Source organism: Haliotis asinina, chromosome 1 (genome assembly GCF_037392515.1).
Source record: "Haliotis asinina isolate JCU_RB_2024 chromosome 1, JCU_Hal_asi_v2, whole genome shotgun sequence".
In the NCBI taxonomy this organism is placed as follows: domain Eukaryota; kingdom Metazoa; phylum Mollusca; class Gastropoda; order Lepetellida; family Haliotidae; genus Haliotis; species Haliotis asinina.
Window position 1 is genome coordinate 20,788,322 of NC_090280.1, and position 19,301 is coordinate 20,807,622.

Genomic DNA, 19,301 nt, shown 5'->3' on the forward strand with positions numbered 1-19,301 from the left:
ATGGCAAAAATAGAGAAGAGAGAAGTACTGTGGACCAAATCATATGGCATTCCTTTGATCAGAGCTGCAATGTCCCGAAGCAGATTTAAAGAACTTTTAATATTTTTTCGGTTTGACGATAAATGCACCAGGTCAGCCAGAAAAGAAAAAGACAAGTTTGCCCCATTCCGTGATGTTTGGGAGAAATTCCACTCCTGTCTTGGCCGCCACTATATTCCAGGCACAAATCTGACCGTTGATGAGCAGCTGGTTCCCTTCAGAGGGAGGTGTTCTTTCATCCAGTATATGCCTATGAAACCAGACAAATATGGCATAAAGCTCTTTTGGATTGTGGATTCTGACAGTTTCTACCCTCTGAAATGCATCCCATATGTTGGAAAAGAAGGTCATAACAGACAAGTTGGACTAGGCAGACAAATCACTTTGGACTTGTGTCGTCCATTCTTCCAGTCAAATAGGAACATCACTGCAGACAACTTTTTTGTTGATCTTCATCTTGCAAAGGAGTTGCTCTCCAATGGACTGACACTTGTTGGAACTGTTCGACAAAACAAGCGCTTCCTTCCAACGGATTTTACTGCAAAGACTGGCAGGCAGCTCCATGACTCTACTTTTGGGTTCAATGACAAGACAACAATTGTCTCGTATCAGTGTAAGAAGAGGAAGTGTGTGACAGTGCTCAGTACCATGCACAGTGACAAAGAGGTGGACCAGTCCGCCAAGAAGAAGCCAGAAATAATTCTCTTCTATAATGCCACAAAAGGGGGAGTTGACACTATGGATCATATGGCCCACAAGTATACTACCAAACACAAGACAAAGCGTTGGCCACTTGTCATGTTCTTCAACATGCTTGACATTGCAGGACTAGCAGCATATGTCATCTGGAAGACGAAGTATCCAGCATGGAAGGTGTCAAACAATGATCGAAGACGTGCATATCTACAGGCTGCTGCTGAAGGGCAAACCCAGTCGGTCTATCAAGAGATATACAACAGTACACAATGCGATGTGTCCTCCCTGATGGAGCACCTCATGATACTGAAGAGGACCCCGTGAAGCGTCGACGATGTTGCATCTGTGACAGCAAGAAGGATAGGAAGACCAACTTGGTGTGCAGCGAATGTTACCGCAATGTGTGCAAGGAGCACAGTTCTTCCACAATTGTGTGTGATGACTGTAAAGAGTGAGCGACGTTGTGGACTGATGACATAAGTGCGATTACTATCGCACACTGCACTCTGTAACACTGCATTAGTTTAAATTTCCAGAAGTCTTTGAACGGTGTTTGAGACAAATGTTGCCATGTAAAACCCCTGTTCAGTTACATGGTATACATAAACAAATAAATCATTTCAAGTTTCAAGTTGTTTTATTTCTTCTGTTGATACATGATCTACCTTAGTAGGGTTTAGAGGTAGGTTTTCTGCACAGTGCACATGATTCTGGAGGAGAACGCCACTGATGTGCCACCATCTGCGTCAAGGTCAGGTGTCGAGAGCTCTGGAATAGAGAAAAGTACAAAATTACAAAGACAATAAAATAAAAACTTAGTACTGACCGAAATGTTGCTTGAAAAACGGATACAAAATGTCACATGTATCAAATGGCCATACCTTGTCATCACTATACTGTGCATCATATGTACCAGCAGACGGATCTGGGAAACGCTCTCGAACAACAGATCTGATCTCCTCGGGGTACACAAGAGTAGTGCCTGGTTCCGCTATCTTTCCCCCATACTGAAACATATAACATCATCTTGAATAAGTCATTTACCAATTATGAACCAATGGGTGGTTTTCAAAAAATTAAATAATTAATACTTACGATCAGCTGTCCATACATAGCTCTGTACACAGCTTTGCGACTGTCACCATAGTGCAGCAAAACATGTATGAATCCCTGGGAAGCAGTAAGACTGAAAGAGCAATTGAGAATGAACATCAGACATGACAACAATGTTGAGACACAGTTATTAGTAGCTGATACTATTTATTCATAATGTCATTTTCCATTTTAATCAGCATTGTATTTGTTAATATTCATGGTTTAACCTTGAAAATTACCCCAAGATCGGGAAAATACACAAGCATTTATGTCTTGTATATGAAGACAGAAAAATTAAGATTTGAAATCTGAAAGTTCAGTTTTAAATAAAATCCACCTTTAAAATACAACTAAACGTATTTTCGAAAATCATTTCATCACAAAAGATAACAGCTATTCTCACCCATTTGCCTTCAGATGCCTCTTCAGGGTTTCCATGATGTCTACAGTGTTGGTATCACAACAAAGGAAGGGGGATGGCTGGGCCTCTAAGGCCCGGCTTGGCACTTTATGGGGTATAAAAAGCTTGGCCTGATAAGGGTTAATGGGTAGTACATATAAAAAAGCAAGGGGGTTGGTCCTTTGAGTGAGAGAGTGAGTGACTTTTACACAACTTTCAGCAATATCACGACTGGGGACATTGGTAGGTCGATATGACTGAAATATCCAAACTAGATTAATATATTTTAAGCTGCCATAAAAATATATTTTCTAATTTGAACATTTATTTGAAGGGGCCACGAAAACGTTAATTCTCTTTCGTTGTCGGCAAAATCTGACATAGTTCAAAGAACAAACTAACTGTGCCCTTCACGACCCCAGTAATAACTAACCGATCCTAACATGTATGTTCTATTTCCATGGAGATTACATCAGTATTACCAAAACACCAACTTGGCACCTACTCTCCATCCCCTCTTTCTCCAAGGGTTTGATATAGACACTGAATTATTCACGTGTAGCTCGTGAATGATATATGTGTTGTGTCTGTGTCCCCTGACAAACACGTGCTCTTCTCTTCTAATCGATTGTTATGCGTTCACAACATTTGGAGGCAAGCTCTCCACTAAAGCGACGGATTTCAGGGGCTGTGGCTTTAAATTGCACACTGAATGATTAGAACACGGTGTTTTTTTCAAAATATGATACCTGTCTATGAAATGGTCCTTTACATAATTGCAGGCCCAGGTATATATACTCTCAACCACAAAATTCTTATTACAGAGGCAGAAGCAGGATTTTGAGTGAGTGAGCTTAGTTTTAGGGCGCTTTTAGCAATATTCCAGCAATATCACGGAACAGGGAACAGGGATTCATTTCACGAAGCAGCCTTTGCTAAGGTTAACCTTAACATTGCATTGAGGTTACCTTAATGACTTACGATCACCTTAGTGCTTTGTGACAGGAGGCCAAGGGCTTTTGACATTGTACTCATGTAGGGATATCGAATCCAAGGGTCTGCGGTGTGACGAGCGAACGCTTGTATATACAGCTGGGCTACCCCGCCGATCCTAGGTTCCTGATAACTGAATTTCCACATAGATGCGGTACAAAACTAAACTCGTTCATCCAGTTTAATGATCTTCTCACAAGTGATTATCTTCATAATGCAGACACTGCAATATAAGCTTGAGGGCTTGCAACCCCTACAGGACGAAACAAGATTCCACTACAGTCATGTAAACTTAATACTGTGGTGTTCGAAAACCAAACCCAAAGTACTTGAATCGAATAATTTACTTCAAACAGTCTGGGCACACGTATATCAGAGTGAGTGAGTACCGTTTTACGCCGCTTTTAGCAAAATACCAGCAATGTCACAGTAGGGGAAGCCTGACACGAGCTTCACAGATTGTAACCATGCAGGGAATCGAACCCAGGTCTTCAGCGAGAGAGTGACTGAAGTCCATGGTCACATTGGCAGTATTTCAGTCACATTGTGACCAGAAGTAGTAACAAATCCCTAATATATACAGTAAAATTAGAAACTCATGTCTACGAAGGTCAGTAAAACACCACGGTACCGCAAAAACAAGGATTGAAACTAGCATCTATCTCTAAAACTGGATCTTCATCGGGACAAAACAGGCTGAGTATCGCCAGCAACTGAAGGTAAGGGGCACAGCCTAGTAGTTAGAGACCTGGTTTAATTCCCCAGATAGGTATACACTGTAAAGCTCTTCTTTAGTGACATTGGTGGAATAACGCTAAAACGGCGTAAAACTATACTCACTCACACCTCTGCTGAAGGGACAGCGGGATATGGTCTCTAGTGGTTAGACGCGCTCACGGTAAATGCATCTTATATTATCCTAACTCGCGATGCTCATGTCAGTCACTGGATTGTCTCGTCTGCACTCGATTATTCACATTTAAAACTGGATTCCTACTGAATGCTGCCTTAATAAACAAGGGTCAGAGCTTGTTTATGACAACCCTTTCTTTGTAAGGGGCGCGGTGGGATAGCCTAGGAGTTAGAGACGCCGAAGACCCAGTTTTGATTCCACAGATAGGTATACTTCAGCATGGGGACTTCAGCGTTTTCAGCATGACGAACCGATGTTTTAATCATTAAGCTACCCCACCGCCATGTATATATATATCAGAACCGTATTGTACAGGACTAAACAATTTAGCGGCATAACACGGTGCGTACAGTGCTATAACATTATGCAACAAAAACACTATGACGTAACACTATTATATGCCTGAACACAATACATCTGTAAAGTAAAGTTATTATATCTTGATCCTGATCGGGGGTATTCGCGTATGAACAGTAGAGTACTTTTGACCATGACCTACTTTCGTCTAGGTGCTTGGTGAGGCTTGGATCAAAAATAAGGACACTCTGCAAATGAACCTTTCATACCGTGTTTCGTCCATTAGTCGGTGTTTCAACAAAAGAGACGTCCCTGTGTCCAGCACATGATCAGACTAATTACCCAGTGGTACAGTCCGTCTGTCTCAAACGGGACCGATGAATTGCTGTCAAACTCGAAAACTATGATACTCATTGAAACTCTGATAATAATCAAAACATAAGACTAACCCTTGTAGGTTTTTTCATGATTTTTGTCCTAAACGTAAAAATGTTGTTTGACGAACTATCAGTAAAATATTGACACAGTTCACTGTTTGCTACGAGGGAGGAGTGCAGAGACGGGGACGGGAAGGTTGCAATTCATCGGTCCGCTTTTGAGTCAAACGGGCTGTATGTTAAGTAGAGCAAATACGGTATGCAATCTTATCTGAGGTGTATTTTGGGATGGTTTGGTGGTGACCTAAAGCAGTACCAATAAAAAACGAAATAACCTTAACTTACGGTACACCAATCATGAAGAACGTGGGTCGAAAATGGTTGGACGTTGTTTGGGCATTAGACCCGTTAAAACACATTTAATAAAACACAACACAGATAGGCCCTCTCGAAAATAATGTGATTTTTGTTTCACTTTAAAAAACTTTGTATGCTCACATTTTGTTTTGAGTCTTTGGTTACACGACCCTAATGGGATGAGTCAAAATAAGAATGACGTTTACGGTAATAGATTTGTAATCATGAGTACAAACCGTGCTAATTTTATAACCTGTTACAGAAATTTATAACAAAGGGAAAAACCTTCATCTGCATAACAGGTTGCTGAATAACGTATTGTGATACACCGATATATGCATAAATATAAGTTATCTCATCAGTGCGAATGGTTGAAAAAAATGCAATCCGTTGATAACACCAGCGTTTTATCATATGCATTACATCACGCCCAAACCCGTGAAGATAACGGCTGGAGCTTGTTTTCAACAACTCTTTCTTTGTAAAGGGCGCGGTGGGATAGCCTAGTAGTTAGAGACACCCAACACCGTGGTTTGATTCCCCAGATAGGTATACACTGTAGGGCTCATCACTTGTGACATTGTTGGAATAATGCTAAAACGGTGTAAAACTATACTCACTCACATCCCCTGTGAAGGGATAGCGGGATATGAATGAGTGAGTGAGTGAGTTTAGTTTTACGTCGCACTCAGCAATATTCCAGCTATATGGCGGCGGTCTGTAAATAATCGAGTTGGGTGCAGACAATCCAGTGATCAACAGCATGAGCATCGATCTGCGCAAATGGGAACCGATCACAAGTGTCAACCAAGTCAATGAGCCTGACCACCCGATCCCATTAGTCGGCTCTTACGACAAGCATAGTCGTCCTTTATGGCAAGCACAGGTTGCTGAAGGCCTATTCTACCCGGGGACCTTCACGGGTCGATAGCGGGATATGTTCTCAGGTGGTTAGACGTGCTCAAGGTAAATGCATATTATATTATCCTAACTCGCAATGTTCATGTCAGTCACTGGATTGTCTCGTCTGCACTCGATTATTCACATTTAAAACTGGATTCCTACTGAATGCTGCGCTAATAAACAAGAAACAATTATTTTATGTCTAAAGTGACCAACATTATTGACAGCCTTTGTAAAAGCCACTAGCACGGGCAGACAAACCGCAGGGAATCTGTAATCATGGCGCATGGTTATTCTGTGGATCCTGGTGGGGTTAGGGGACACTAGTAATTTTATTGTAAATGAACGTTACAACGTCACGGCCTGTAGATGCGTCTGATACTTTTATATGCTATGTAGCAAGTGCAAGGAATGTAAGTATATATCTGTATTTACTGTATGCCTGTCTATAGTTACAATCCTGTCATATTGCAATGTATGAAACAATGGCCCGACCGACCGAGACGGTACAGATTTCTGTGTGACGGTCTAAATTTACAGCTGGTCAGCTCTATGGTCTGGCAATGTTTTTGGATGTTCCCATGATACATATATACGAGTAAAATCATCATATTTTGTTACACAGTCTGGCTGCTAACATTTTGAAGTTTCACGCCCTGATGTCTGGGATTTGGGCTTATTTCATTCAATGCATATTGAAATTAACCCCAAAACAAAATAACAAACACCTGGTATATATGTTGAAAACAAAATAGAGCAATAAAGACGCTTATTTCATTTGATCACTAAATGCAAAATACATCAATCAAAGCACTCAAAACAGACATGAAACTGAAGAACAGTGCAAATTTGGGATGAGGTCTTTTCCAGTTCTTCATAACATATCGGACCCGTGAAGGTCCCGGGGTAGAATAGGCCTCCAGCAACCTCTGCTTGCTAGGCGACTATGCCTGTCGTAAGAGGCGACTAACGGGATCGGGTGGCCAGGCTCGCTGGGTTGGTTGACACATGTCATCGGTTCCCAATTGCGCAGATCGATGTTCATGTTTTTGATCACTGGATTGTCTGGTCCAGACTTGATTACTTACAGACCGCCACCACATAGCTGGAAATTAAACTCACTCACTCACTCAATCACTCATAATATAACGCAAAGACGTAATTATATTTTGAAACCTTGTTTGAAATGTTTCATCTATTCACCTTCGAAACGTTTTTATTCCATACACTGATGCTGTCGAGAGTGGTAGTGCCTGATAAGAAAACACCAAGATATTATATCCGGGTTGTTGTTTCGTTCTTAGGCCACCGTTCAAAATGTAAACAAAGTCGCGTGCTCAGGACAGCAGCTGCAAGAAATTCGCGCCCTTTGATGTCATGAAGCATTGAAATTTGATTGGCTGGTCGAGCACTTCCCTTCCGTCAGCGGTCACGTGGATGACTAGAAGATCGTCCATTAACGAAGGTGAGAGATGCGTTTGTTTTTGTTCCTTCTGTCTGGAATTACTCGCTTGTCAAATGTGTTTGAGAATTGTACTTAACAGAAATTTATATCATAAGTTACTACCTCCAATTAGTCCTCTTTTTGAGCGTTTGCCTTGTCGGAGAATCAACGCAAGCACCCAATACTGAGGTATATCGCTGACGCGTAAGGTCTAATATCGTTGGTAATTTATGCCTCGTTTCATTGTGGATTCCATCTATGGCATCCTATTTTGCTAGCATATGATTTGGATAGAAAATATCAACACGTATGATCCACATTATCGTGTGTGAAAAGGTTAGGAGTGACGAAAGGCGTGATGTAATGTAATTCCCTCATGAAATTATGCATTAGACGAGCTGGCTCGTGTTGAATGAGGATGAATGCGCCAGCTGATCGTGTTCGGGGACGATCTGTTGGTAGACGTGTTTTGACAATGTCTGTGTTGATTATCATCGATTGATTTGTAACATTTCCGTTTAAGTAGACATTTCGGATAGTGAGGTTGTCGGGTCAACACTTGTCAATTTCACACAGTTGGACAGTATTAGAAATCTGACCTGTAGAATAATGTATATTTCCATACAGCTGATTGTGGTCATGTGACCCCCAAACACAAAGAAACAATGGAATGAATGAGGTCCTTCTTATCATGAACTTAAGCTATAGAAACCTTAACAGATTATACATCTAGAACCAGAGAAAGACACTATCCCAACACCTTTAGGCTAGTGATAATTAATTAGGACTAGATGATTTCAGTTGCACAATATCCTGATAATCTTGCACGTAGAATCTCACATTAGATGTGGTTATACAATCTGTTCACCATTAGTATCATATAAACTAGATATATCTCATGGGTTCCATCTCATGATTGGATGTTTAGTATAGGAAAAACAGACATCGTTGGATAGGTTACTTCCCCTTGGATCCACTAGTAAATCTACAGGTTACACAACACCAAATGTTTTCCCATTGACTTATATAGTAACCTTATATTTTCAAAAAAAATAACCAGGCTATCAACAGCCATTCCATGTACACATGGGCACAGTCTGGCCTCTAAACTACAGTAAAACACAAGTTGTGGCCAACTTGTCCAGCACATTTGTCAAGCACAGGAAGTGGAACACATCAACCCTTAGCTCTGTTCTGAATGTCACCTACTTCAAAATATATGTACACACATAAGCATAACCCATGGTGAAACAAATGACAGCACTAAATACTTAAAATTGTGGTCAGTTTTAATAACAGGGTGGATGTGCTTTTAAAACACATACACATCTTACACTATTTCATCCAATCACAGCTGTCACAGGCCTCTGTCCGTTTGAGTTGTTTCCATACGGTCCTCGCTCAGGCAGCATGTGATATTGATATAGTGAAATGGAACCTAGAGCACATCCGAACAGTAAAGTTTTCCTGCTTAGTTTAAGTCTTGCTATTGTCGTGACAACATCTCAGACTATATTTTAAGGCATATCTGACTGCTGCATTAACACTGACATGTGTATTTTTGTTACTTGAATTTTGTGACAATGTTTAATGAGTCATGCAACATGCAACAATATGCCAGTTACATCATGACAACAACCTGTGAATATTATAATCTGGAATAGATGAACCCGTGATTGATATCATGAGCAACAGAATAGTTGTCGTCCAATCCACTTTGAATAACCACTAGATTCATTGGTTTCTCTTGTGCAGTAAACATTGTTTGACATATTTGAATTTCCATCCAGAAATTTTCACAAGGCTGGTGGGCTGATGCTGTAAAACAGAACTCACTGACACAGCTCAACCTTGGCTTTCAAATTTGGCTTCATGTTCTGTTGTGTAACTTGTGGATAGCCATGTTCTAAGGTTATTGTATATGACATCATAACATGACATCATTTGTAACATAATTGCGACTTGTATGCTGGGTTTTTGCCCCGATGAATGAATGTTTGTCTGATGAGAACTGCTTATGTCTGCTTTGCTATTCAAGTCCATGTTCGGATGGAAACATGTTCATTGCTGGTATATGAACTGAACCAACAATGGACCATTTGTTCAAGGGCTGTTAGTTAAAACTGACAAATCAGAACAGATGAGAACATTGAGATTCTTGAGTTTGAAGTTAATTTCAAACAAACCCTGCCAACAAATCCTAGATAAATCTCCGTCAACTGACCGTACATTATAGTATACAAGACATGTTTCAGAGTAGTCCTGGTTGTCTATGTAGCTGAGTGGTTCAAGCACTCGCTCAGTATCAGATGTGAGTGGAATGTGTTTGATTCCCTACTTGGGTACAATGTGATGCCATTTTTGTTTCCCTCACTGTAAATTCTCAGACAGATACATATAGTGACCTTGTTTTAAAACCTAGTATTCCAAACACTCAAAGTACTCAGCTGTCTTTTATTGCTAAATAGAAGTGAATGATGGGTATCCGTCAGTGAGATGATGGTCGGTCTGTGCTGACCTCCCTAGATGTATGTCAAAATACAGTCTGTTTTAGTACTGAAACGAATGGGAGCATAGTCCTGCATTGTGTCACAAGACTTATAATATGATACACTGATTTGCAACTCTTGCAACTACTTACAATTCATTACGTTACAGGTTACATTGATCTGAAAAATGTGAAAAATAGCAGTAAGTGTTCAAGGATCAGTTTATGCTATTTTACTGTTTGGCTGTAGAATGTGAGTATACACCAGGATATTGCTAGAATATTGCTATTTATGGCGTAAAACTTAGCTTTTTAGCTATAAATGGTAGAATCTTCACTTTGCCACCCGACTTATATGTTTGTCCTCTTCAACATCAGATTATCACTATCTGAGATTTTAGAACATTCAGAGTTGTGATTCATCTTCGAAAAAGAATATGAACTTCTGAAACTAAAATACTGTGTCAGAATACGAATCGTATCAGATACTTATTTGAATACAGATTTTATGGAGGCTCGCAGCCTCATCGTATATACATGGTTAAACCCCTACCTTACACCATCCTTGGTTTTACACATCAACATTGATCATTTCGGTTTCCCCATCATGAAGGTATGTTTTTAACCTTGTATAATAATCTGTTTTTCTTTTCCTGTGTGAAAGTGATATCTTTGTATATATATATATCAATATTTAGATGTATACAGTATTCACGATAGCAAGCCAATAGTTATAGTAACTCGCTGGATGCTGTTATTGATGAAGTGGGTGTGAATCCAAGCCACAACTGCCAATTCACATATTTATGCTCTGGGCTTCATAATGAAAAATGACCCTTTTGTTTATCAAATTATGTAACTGTAATTAGGGCCAGGGCCAAGGTTTGAAAAGGTTACTGAAATGACGGTACGAAAACAGAAAATACCAAATATTTTGTTGCAATATAGTATGATATGGTATATCAGACCAAAAGCAAATTATAATAGAATCTACTTATACTGTTTCACCTCTAAGGGCATCATTTTTTTATGTGTTTCATGTAGTCGGTCGGTTGGGAAAATAATGTTCTTGATTCTCATTTATTTTAATACCTTGTGTTGGTTGGACTGTATGTTGGGTCGAGTCAACAGTGTTGTGATGAAGCAAAAAAATTAGAAGGGTCCGTCGGACAGTGAGAAATCCCCAAAAAGTAAGAATGTTGCCCTAATGACTATTGAAAACTTGAACTTGAATGGTCATATGCTGTTGGCCGTTCTTTCATGGCAGACATCGGTGAAAGAGTGCTTTACCCAGAGGAGATCACTCTCAACAGTAGAATGAAAGATTTCAATTTAGGCCCATGGGCCATTAACATGGAACTGTCGATATGTTAATCTCTATAACCGTTTTTTTCTTTTTGTTTTTAACTCATCACTGGTGAACAGAAGTGTAGTGTAGTGTCTTGTGTCTCGTAGGCCATATGGCCGGATGTTATATTTTAGCAGCGTTTTAGACTATGTATGTGTATTTTAGATATGTATAACATGTGACACATAAATAAACATTTTCTCTCTCTTTTCTCTCTCCCTTTAAATGGTGAAAATCCTGATTCTGTTTTCTTAGGCCTAAATACAGGAAATCCTGTTCACAGCAGATGTGTTGGCATATAACACGTAAACATGTCCGCGATATTATACTCAGGAATTGGGATAGAGAACTTGCACAATAGGCCATTTTTAGGATTATTACAGCAGCCATTTTCTGAATTAAGAATGGGCCACTGCCCTTGTATCAATAGTAAACTTCAAAATTATTATGGGCCATTTTTTATTTTGATGGGCAAATGGCCCCTGCCTTTAAGAATTATATGTAAATTTTGAAATTATGAATTAGGATGTATTTTTTTCATTGACGTATTGATAAGATATCAATTATAAAAATGCCAACATCCCTAACTGTATTTTGGGCAGTATATATTCAGTGAAATGTTTGTGACTCTGTGTACAGCAGAGTCCCAAATAAGGTGGGTATCGGGGTAAAATATGCATCGAAAATTCCAGTAATGCATTGAAAAATAATTGATGCGCATCAATTGCACATTTGAAATGTTATTGCTGTACTGTTAGTATAGGACAAGTGTTGAACTGTCTGTACTGGATGAGTGATTTTTTTCTGAGCTCATTTCCAATAGATATAAGTTGGTTTTGTTGAGGTACGACATAAGGCAATACATACCTGCTTCGTAAACTTGTTCAATGACATACCTTATGTGAGAAAAGGCACTGAAATACCCACATATTTGAAAATGAAATACCCACTCAACATTCATAATACCCACTCAAATACACACTCAAGTACAGTACCTACATGAGCTAAACCTTATCTAGAGCTCAGCAGAGGTCTGGTACGAGAGAGTATATAAAGAATATATTGATAGTGATAATCATTGTTGTCATTCTGTACAAATATTCATTAACAGACTACCGCCATATTGCTAGACTGCAGCATAAAACTAAGCTCTCACTCACTATTTAAATAAGACTGTTGCTCGGTCTTTGAATATATATGATTTTGATAGTAATGAACCAACCCATTTTAATTAAAAAGGAGCCCCAGAGAGATCATTGATTCAGAACATGAGGAAATTTAGACTTACTTCATTTAAGGCTTTAGCACTGCAGACTGGGCTGAGACAGACTATGTATAAATATATACTTGACATATGAGAACAATGTTTGTTATGGAAAATAAAAGTATCCGTATCTAATATTATGCAGTATAATTTCTGTTTATTATTGCCTACAAATACCTGAAACAGACTGACTTCCACAGTCCAGCTCTGAAGTTGAAACCCAGGTGCCCTTTGATTTCACCATTGTTGTCTGCATAAAAGCTGGACTTAAACCTTCAGGCATAATAGAGGATAGTTATAAACATTTTGAAGATTATTTGGAAATAGGTCTATTATTTAGGTACTGATTCTTGAAAAAACATCATAGTTTTCAGCGAGAAATAATAGGGTAGCGTTGTGGTGGCTTGTCATGCTGAAGGCTAGGCTTCGATTCCCCGCATGGTGCCCATTTTCGCTGTCCCCTCTTGTGATATTGCTGGAATTTTCAGTGTTGCTAATAGTGGTGTAGAAACGGACTCGTACAGCAAATTTGGTTTCGTTGCAGTCATCACAGATTGTTAGTACATTGTTTGAACTTCTTATGGAAGAGACAAGCTCTCCTTTCGGTTTCAGATCAACTATTCAACAAGTTCAATGCTTCCTGGTGGAAATATGATAAAAATCTGACATGTCAGAAATGTCACAACTGCTTTAGTTGACTCCATATTGACATTATGACCAGCTAAATTGCCATATTTCTATCGTGTCAACAAAGACTTAAAATTTGAGTATTGGGGCCCTGTAGAGCTACAGCCAGACAGGCGCCATTGTGCAGTTCACATTAAAAAAATATGCCATGGCACTAATTTCAATGGTACAGCGTACCTATGAGGGCAACATTTAATATAATCCACAGGTCTTCTATACCACGGCTGCCATGAATGGTAGATCCGTGAAAGTCAAGGATAGAAGGTGACTGTGCTTATCTTAAGAGACTTCTATCGGGACTGGGTGGTCAGGCTTGCTGACATGTCATCGGTTCCCAGTTGCAAAGATTGATGCTGATGCTATTGATCACTGGATTGTCTGGTGCAGATTCAAATATTTAAAGACCGAAGCCATATAGCTGGAATATTGCTGAGTGTGGCGTAAAACTAAACTCACTCACTCACCATGAATGGCAAAAATCTCAACTGCATAGGCATACATTTTAGTAGTTCAGGTTCCAACTGGCAACACTAGAAAATTCCTGTCTGAAACACTAGCCATGTAGAGATACTGTTATTTTGTTTGTGACATTTGTTTAGCCTGTTAACATGTTTATATTAAATCAGACATTTATTTCAGCCAGATTCGACCTTGCTCAGTCCAGAATTGGTCTTGAATCTTGTTTAATCCTATTCATGCAAATTTTAATATTTTAATTGTATATTACATGAGCTATTTTGTATTCAGTCCCATTAGCAGGTTCTGTAGATCACTTTGCTTGACAACTGGCAGTTGTTTAAAGCTAGTGCTAGCTTTAATGTGGTCAAACAAATGTTTGTTTTTTTTACCCTTTTAAGAATGTTTAAAGCACAATGATTTAACCCGACCTGGCCAGAGGATGGCTTTCGCAAAATCTACAGCAAATGTCTGTAGAAATTCTTGAAATGAAATAATTAAAGGAAAATGGCTAAACTTCTATTTATGTAACAAATGGTATCAGTAACTACAGTGATAAATTAGCTTACCTCATAATTTGGGAAAGCAAGAAATTAATCATGGTAAGAATTCCAGTTTTGTACGTGCACATTTTCTCTCCAGTTTTCCTGGTTTGGGAAATTATTTAATATTTATAAATTATGAATCAAGTATAAATCCTGTAGTGGCAAGATGACAACACCTTATCACATCTATCATTTCATGCTCGATATTTGGTCAAAAGTAGTTGTCAGGGAGTTATCATTTTCTGTGATCTACATCTGATGTCTTTCTATAACCATGATTACAAATCCTGATTATAATCTGACCCACATCTATGTAGCATTTCCGAGTCTATCAGTGTGATGTCACTGTGAGTGCAGCTTTGGGACAAGCCACTGAACTTAATTGCCTGTCCTAGTTCACCCCATTCATTGTGACTCCCGGCAGAGATGTGTCATGCCTAATTTTTGCTAGTTCATTGTGGAGACCCACAATAGGCACACACTGTCATACTGTCAAACTCTGCTATGTAGCGTGGAAGTAGGGGGAATGTGACAGAGGTTTTCAAATACAGTCTGTATGGAGTATTTAGTATTTGTCATCTGTGATAGTGGTGGGGTAGCCTAGTGGTTAGAGCGTTTGCTCATCATGCCAACAGCTCAGGTTCGATTTCCACACATGGGTACATGTTAAGCCTATGTTGTTATTTAATGTAATCAACTCACTCACTCACTCACTCAAGATTAGTTATCCTGACAATTTGCTGCAGACTTATTTCTGGTGTTACCCATTGTGATATTGCTGGAATATTGCAAAAAGCGATATAAAACCATACTTGCCCAGTCATAATAGAGGGTTCACATACAGATTAATATTGCATTAATCAAGCATTTATTCAAGTCACAGGGATGTGCGGGGGTAACCTGATTGTTATGGTTTAAAGCATTTACACATTACAGCAAAGCCACGGTTTTGATAACCCACATGGGTACAAAATGTTAAATCCATTTCTGGTGTTCCCTGTCATGATATTGCTGGAATATTGCTAAGAGTGATGTAGAACTGAACCCACACACTCATTAAGATGCAGGTTTCAAATAATCCCACATATGGTTTTGCCAAATACAGAGGAAGTAATACAGGTCTAGTTACTCACTCACTCACTCACTCACTTGGGGCTAGTTATCCTGACAATTTGCTGCAGACTTAGGTCTGGATATCAGTCTCTTAGCAACTCTAGAGTTAGTCTGTTAGTGTTAACTTGGCTTTTGGAATGTTTATGTACATTTCAGTGATGTATAGGATATTGTTGTTAATATATTAGTGTTGCACTCAGCAATAATCCTACTACATGGTGGCATCTGTAAATAGTCCAAACTGGACCACACAATCCAGTGACCCATACAACCACCAAAGTCATGCTTCAGTACAGAGGCAGTGACATTAGTCACTAATCTGAAACCTCAGTTCGTTTAATGTCACAGTTTGCAATATTCCAGCTATGTTGCAGCAGTCCGCAAATAATGTGGACCAGACAGTCCAGTGATCAACAAGTGAGTTTACAAACTGTAAGTAGCTAGACCCAGGTTGCAGATTAGTGACTAAAGTCACTGTCTCTGTTCTGAAATATGAGCTTGATGGTTGTGTGGGTTCCCAGCATTCTGTTCTTGTCATCCGAGATGCTCAAGCTGACGTCCTCAGTTACATCCTCATGTCATTTTAGACAGGTAGATTACATCAACATTGTAGCCTCACAAGATCTGGGGGAAAGAATCACCAGTCAGATTAATGGACAAATTTTGGGAGTATCGAGCATATCCTTGAGATCAGGTGACCTCCATGTTTAAGAATCTGGAGAAACTAGACCCAAATTTCACAGCCATGTTTAGCAGTTGCTGTGAGTCCATGTGTGATTGTGGATGAGTATTACACAGTTGTATCAGATATCTGTGGAGGGTTGTATTCAGTTTCAAAGTCCACCAACTCAAGTGGCTATGGAGGCGAAGCTTCAGTGCTGCACACCAGGACACGAGCGAACTTTGATTGTGGTCATGTGACTTTGTGCTCACTCGTGTACTGGAATCCTACATATGGAGTAAGGTAGTTCCTGCATGTGTGCGGCACTACAAGGAAATGACACGGTAGATTTGCTGGTTTCTGAAATTTATAGTATTTGTCCCCAATCCTTTTGAAACACTGCTTCCAAATCTATTCATGCACTGCGCACTACCTACTCTTACTTTGTGCCAAAGCCTATTCTTACACTCTCCTTCATTTTTACCAAACTGTCCAAAAATCTATTCCAGACAGATTCAAGCTTTCTGAAAATCTGTTTATGCACAATCACCAAACCATTTCATGCTCAGAACCCAGCCCTACTTACACTCTCCCTAAAACATGCTCCGTCGCAAAATTGGCCCAAGATTTAAGGTCTATTCAGGCACCATTGAAGCACAATTTACAGCAAAACCAATGTTACTCTGCTCCATTTTGCTGGGGCACTTCCAGTTCATTCAGTTTCTACGTTGAATCTCTGGACTAACTCTTAATCAATTAGATTCGCATGAATTCTTATGCCAAAGCTGAAATCATGGGTATCCAGTTAATGTGTACCGAATTTTGTACACCAAAAAAGAAACAACAGTTATGTGTGAAAATGAAGATATTTTTGTAAAAAACAGTGGTCCACAAGTTTCGAGTATTACATATATAAAATTGATTCAAACCTGGATTTTGTTTGTCTCTAAAATATTTATTCCTTTCTGCCAGGCCCCTGCAACCTAACCCAACCCTGCAATGGTTGCGTTGACTTTTAGCAAACCTCTGTCTTCCTTTGTCATTACATTTATATCTCTGGCGACTAATGGGATCGGGTTGTCAGGCTGACTTGGTTTATTCATGTCATCAGTTCCCAATTGGGCAGATAGATGCTCATGTTGTTGATCACTGGATTGTCTGGTCCAGACTCGATTATTTACAGACTGCCACCATATAGCTGGAATATTGCAGAGTGTGGCGTAAAACTAAACTCACTCACTCACTCATATATATCTCTGGTTTATAAAAAATTAATGCCTATGAAGTAGGTACCCTTTGAGACTGCTCGGCTCTTTATAGCCTCATGTATCAGAACAGTTCAGTGTAATCATTTCTGTATACTTTACTTCACCAAAGTGTATATGACTTGGTTGAATTTTGCAAGAATTTTCTGAGTTATTGGTTAAAGTCTCAGACTTCATATTTGTACACAATCAACTAAAAAGAATGTTTGTCTATGGTGATTTATTGTGCAGATTTTGAGCCTGTAAGTAGATTCTTGTGAAAATTTTTTTACCAAGTGCAAAAAGTATTAAATCTGATTTTCCCTTGTTCAAAATTTTGAATGTTTCAAACTTTGTGGAAACAAGATGGATGATCTCTGCCATCACTTCTGTTGTCTTGAAAAAGTGCTAAACTTAACTTGTGTCTGCCATTTTGAAAATGTCAGACTTTTCATGAACGTAATGAATTATCTCATCTGTCAGCTGTGGTATCTCGTCACAAGTGTTCACAGTATTCAGCTGTAATTGTAAGCAAGGCCAATATTGTATTTTCATAATTAAGAAGAGCCACAGACCTATATGTTTGTGATTCATTCCAAATATTTATTAGTAATATTGACAAGTTGCACTTGGTGAAAAGCTTAGCATACTGTTCATATTTTCAATTTATATTTATTTATTTTGGTAAGCTTTTTGGATCTGTGATTAATAATAAGCTTCATAGAGATTGTATCCTGATAATTAGATTTTAGATAAAGCATTGTCATGTTACATTCATAAACCAATTGTTCGTATTTTACAGTTTTGCTCTGTATCTGACAGGTGTTGCGTTTATGAACCACTAGTTGTAATTTTACATACATAGTTTAAAACTGAATATTCTGCAATGAGGAATTTGTCAGCGTCAGTGTAATTGTTAATATTCATAATACACTGAAGGTCAGTTTCGTTATAGGTGGTAGCCTTGTGGTTAAAGCATTTGCTCATCACAAAAAGGACCCAGGTTTGATTCCCAACATGGGTGCAATGTGGGATGCATACTTCTTGGGTTTCTCATGATGATGTTGCTGAAAAACAGTGTAAAATATGTCTTTCTCTCCCTCTTTCTCACTCACTCACTCACTCACCGATGCCAGTTTCTGTTGAATAACTTTAATCTGAATGCCAACACCTCCGACTCTGACAACAAGATCATGCGAGTGAGTGTAGGTCATTACAAGATAAGAACACTTGGACGAGCTGGTCATCAACCTTAGACAGGAAGTGGGTGAAATATGGGAGAACAATAGCCAGTGTTACAAGGCACAGACTTATCAGCAGTTAGCTCACAGATAAAACCGATTCTTTCTTGTGTTACCATGGTGACTGGAGACATGTTCACTCTGACATATTGCAGTTGCAGTTCCTCATGGTTTCAGGATGCGTTTTTTTGGAGTTGAATTGAGTTATTAGAGAGGTTAGTTCATGAAATATAAACTATGTTTGTAACTGATTTTTATCTACTCGTAACTGCTCATGGTAGACATTATGGAAAAGGAATTTGGTTTTTTTCAGTTTTTAATTTGTCTTTGGCTCTAAATGTAGTGTTTGTTTGCACAGATGAACACACACATTATCTTTCACACGCAGTGTCACTGAGGAAAACAGATGAACAAAATGACCCACACTGGTCAACAGCTCTAAATTCAGTGTTTGTGCTCATGCATGCACGCACGCACACATGCACAGACAGACAGACAGACATTCACATGTGCACGTGTGCTTTGAAAAAATGAGAAACGCTGGAGTGTGTCTCACGCATGCACAAACGCACACACGCTATACAGAGACCCCACTTTAAGTGCAAACTTGGGAATACAACATGGCACATATTGTAAAACCTTGTATTTATAACATGTGTTAACTCTACCATGAAAATCATCTCGGCAAGTCAACCTAATTATTAATGCAAATAAGCCATTTTTTTTTCCCAAGCTGTGAT

The 19,301-nt window shown here is 39.1% G+C and overlaps 2 protein-coding genes across 3 annotated transcripts in view; both read left to right on the forward strand.

Moving 5' to 3' along the window:
• On the forward strand, positions 1-1,059 carry LOC137257242 (piggyBac transposable element-derived protein 4-like). The gene has a single exon (XM_067794608.1). It carries the CDS (start codon positions 1-3, stop codon positions 1,057-1,059), a length of 1,059 nt encoding a protein of 352 aa, XP_067650709.1.
• A 6,421-nt stretch (positions 1,060-7,480) lies between these two features.
• The window catches only part of LOC137288364 (ATP-binding cassette sub-family G member 1-like), a 40,591-nt gene continuing 28,770 nt past the window's right edge, over positions 7,481-19,301 (forward strand). Inside the window, exon 1 of one of the 2 annotated variants that reach the window (XM_067820784.1) lies at positions 7,481-7,535. The gene's annotated coding sequence lies outside the window, so the exon portion shown is untranslated. The remainder of the gene's footprint in view (positions 7,536-19,301) is intronic. The other variant, XM_067820783.1, reaches the window with a different exon arrangement.

Excerpts from the sequence above, each read along its gene's own strand:
- LOC137257242 (XM_067794608.1), top strand. The coding sequence starts at position 1 with ATGGCAAAAATAGAGAAGAGAGAAGTACTGTGGACCAAATCATATGGC.